This window comes from Bombina bombina, unplaced genomic scaffold (genome assembly GCF_027579735.1).
Source record: "Bombina bombina isolate aBomBom1 unplaced genomic scaffold, aBomBom1.pri scaffold_842, whole genome shotgun sequence".
Taxonomy (NCBI): domain Eukaryota; kingdom Metazoa; phylum Chordata; class Amphibia; order Anura; family Bombinatoridae; genus Bombina; species Bombina bombina.
Window position 1 is genome coordinate 1 of NW_026512368.1, and position 2541 is coordinate 2541.

Sequence of the window (2541 nt, forward strand, 5' to 3'; positions counted from 1 at the left end):
CCAGTAGTCAGTCATTTTTAACAAATGTTTCTTCAACTATGTCTATAAACATTATGATATAGCTTCTTAGCTGATTCTATTTCTTCAGCAGAGCAATATAATATATTCCACCAATTTATAGGCAATTGGGAGCTCCGTGTAGATCTCCAGGACTTTGAAAACACAAAGTCCTATGCTAAATACGCATCTTTCAAAATCATGGGAGAGAATGAGAAGTACAAGTTGCTACTTGGAGCCTTCAAGGATGGTAATGCGGGTAAGAGATGTTATTTGGTGCATCAATTTGTTCATGAATTGAAATTTATTTCAATTCTATTGCATTCAATCATATATAATTTTTTGCAAGTAAAAAAATAAATAAAGTCACCCCAGATATACAGCGGTTATGTTGTCAGAATATTATTCAAACTTTTAATATTAAAATAATCACAAGACGATAGAAGACTGAAGACTTGATTACATACAATTAAAGACTAGGGAGAATTTATGTTGTTATGATCAGTTGAAGAGCTTGCAACTGTCATGTGATCTAACCCAATGCATTCTCAAATCACGTTATTTAAGATTTACATTTTAGACTAAAAATTTGTACTAATAACTCTTTAGCAACCTGGACATACCCTGTACGCTGCATATCATTAATAAGTTTCCATCTCTGTAATAGTGCAGGTCTTGCAAACAGCATCAGTTAGTGGTATTATTTCATGCTTCACCAAAGGGCGCATTTGGATATAACTTGCTGCTGTTGGCAAGACCGGCACTATTTAACTCCTTAGGGTAAAAATGACAGCCATTAAGGGGTTAAACATCATGACATTGTTTTATAACTTTTTATATTCATAAAAATTTATATTTCTATGCAAAGTGCCTAGCAGCTTTTACGTCACCACTAACAAGGGATTATGTCATACTAATTTATTATTTGTAATTAATTACGCACTTTTGCCACTTTCTCAGGAGATTCCATGGGTTATCACAATAATATGCAGTTCAGCACTATGGAGCAAGACAATGATATCAATGCAGAATCAAACTGTGTCACATTGTACAAAGGCGCCTGGTGGCATGGAAGTTGTCACCATTCAAACCTGAACGGTCTGTATCATCTGGGACAGCATAGCAGCTTCGCAGATGGCATAAACTGGAACACTGGCAAGGGATACAACTACTCTTACAAATATGCTGAAATGAAGATACTGCCTGTAACAGAGCAGAGGAAGTAGAAAATCATAAAAAAAGAAAAAATGTTTTCCTCTTCTGCCGGAAGTCCAGTCTGCCAACTATTAAACCTACGTGCGGACTTCCTTAAAACTTTATTCCCTTTAATAAATACTTATACCACATTACACATATGAATGAATCATATTGTCTCTTGAAACTGGTGGTTATTTTATGTGTTATTTCAGCAAAATACATTCAAGGTTAGAACATTGGCGCAAACTGCAGAGTTATGTGTAGACGGTAGAGGCGTCACCAGGGCTGGAACATTTGAAATACAAGGGAAGTCATTGTAATTTTTCTGTATTTTCACTAATAATCTGGCTTGCAGAGCAGCCATTTTTTACTTATTGTGAATATTTGCTATGTCAATGCGACCAAGGTCCAAGTGTTGTAAGAGCAAAACAGATCTGTTACATTTGGTGAGATATATCAGAGAGACTACTATAAAACTGTGAGAGAATTTCAACTACTCCCAAGGAACGCCCCTGCCCAGATAACTCACTACTACTAGTTATACACTGGAAAAAAATTACAAAGTACAATTTAAACTTTATACTTTGAGAATTTCTACTTTATACTTCAAATATGATTTGTACTTTGTATATTCGAAATTATGAATTTTGCTTTGTATTATAAAATTATGTTTTTTTACTTTTATGACAATTTTTACGTTGTATTATGACATTATGATTTTTTTACTTTGTATATCCATTAAGATTTTTACATTCTAGCTTCTATCTACATTTGAAGCTGCTTGGTTTATTAAACAGTATATTATAATGTATGTGCCTCTTCTTCATGTACAGTAATGTAGGGAACACCCCTTAGTTAAGTATACTGCTATCAAGGTAAACGGGTCATTTCCAGAATTCTGTGAAGGACCTTGAACTGATAAATCTCTTTTAGTGTAAAAGCTTTTGAGAACTGGGCCCTGAGAAACTATATGTCACGAATACCTCATGATTTACCAGCCAATGGGTTAATTCTCTCTAAGTCTGGGGTTTTGCTGTTTCTCTTGTTCAGAGAGGGATTGCCTGGTATTCGGGCTGGACTGTACTGTGAAGTCAGGATCAGACTGATATGCTACAGGAAAGTTCTTCTCTGTGAAAGGCACATATTGAGCAAAAAGAGGCTGCTTCTAGGGTGGTAACTAGCCATAGAACAAGCTATTATGCTATTGTTCGTTCCTAGGTTGAGCGCTTCTCTCTTTTTATTTATGCAAATTATGACACTTAGGGAAGTCTCCCTAAGTGTGATGCGGGGAATCCAGACGTGGACCCGTTGCTCAGTGTGCCTAGAGGGATATGGCTGCACCTCACT

The 2541-nt window shown here is 35.8% G+C and overlaps 1 protein-coding gene across 1 annotated transcript; it reads left to right on the top strand.

The window, feature by feature from the left end:
* The first annotated feature begins 58 nt into the window (after positions 1-58).
* Positions 59-1871, top strand: LOC128644259 (ficolin-2-like). The gene is made up of 2 exons (XM_053696937.1): positions 59-256; positions 958-1871. The coding sequence occupies exons 1-2, from the start codon at positions 199-201 to the stop codon at positions 1221-1223; spliced, it is 324 nt and encodes a 107-aa protein (XP_053552912.1). The 5' UTR covers positions 59-198; the 3' UTR covers positions 1224-1871.
* Positions 1872-2541: the final 670 nt, after the last annotated feature.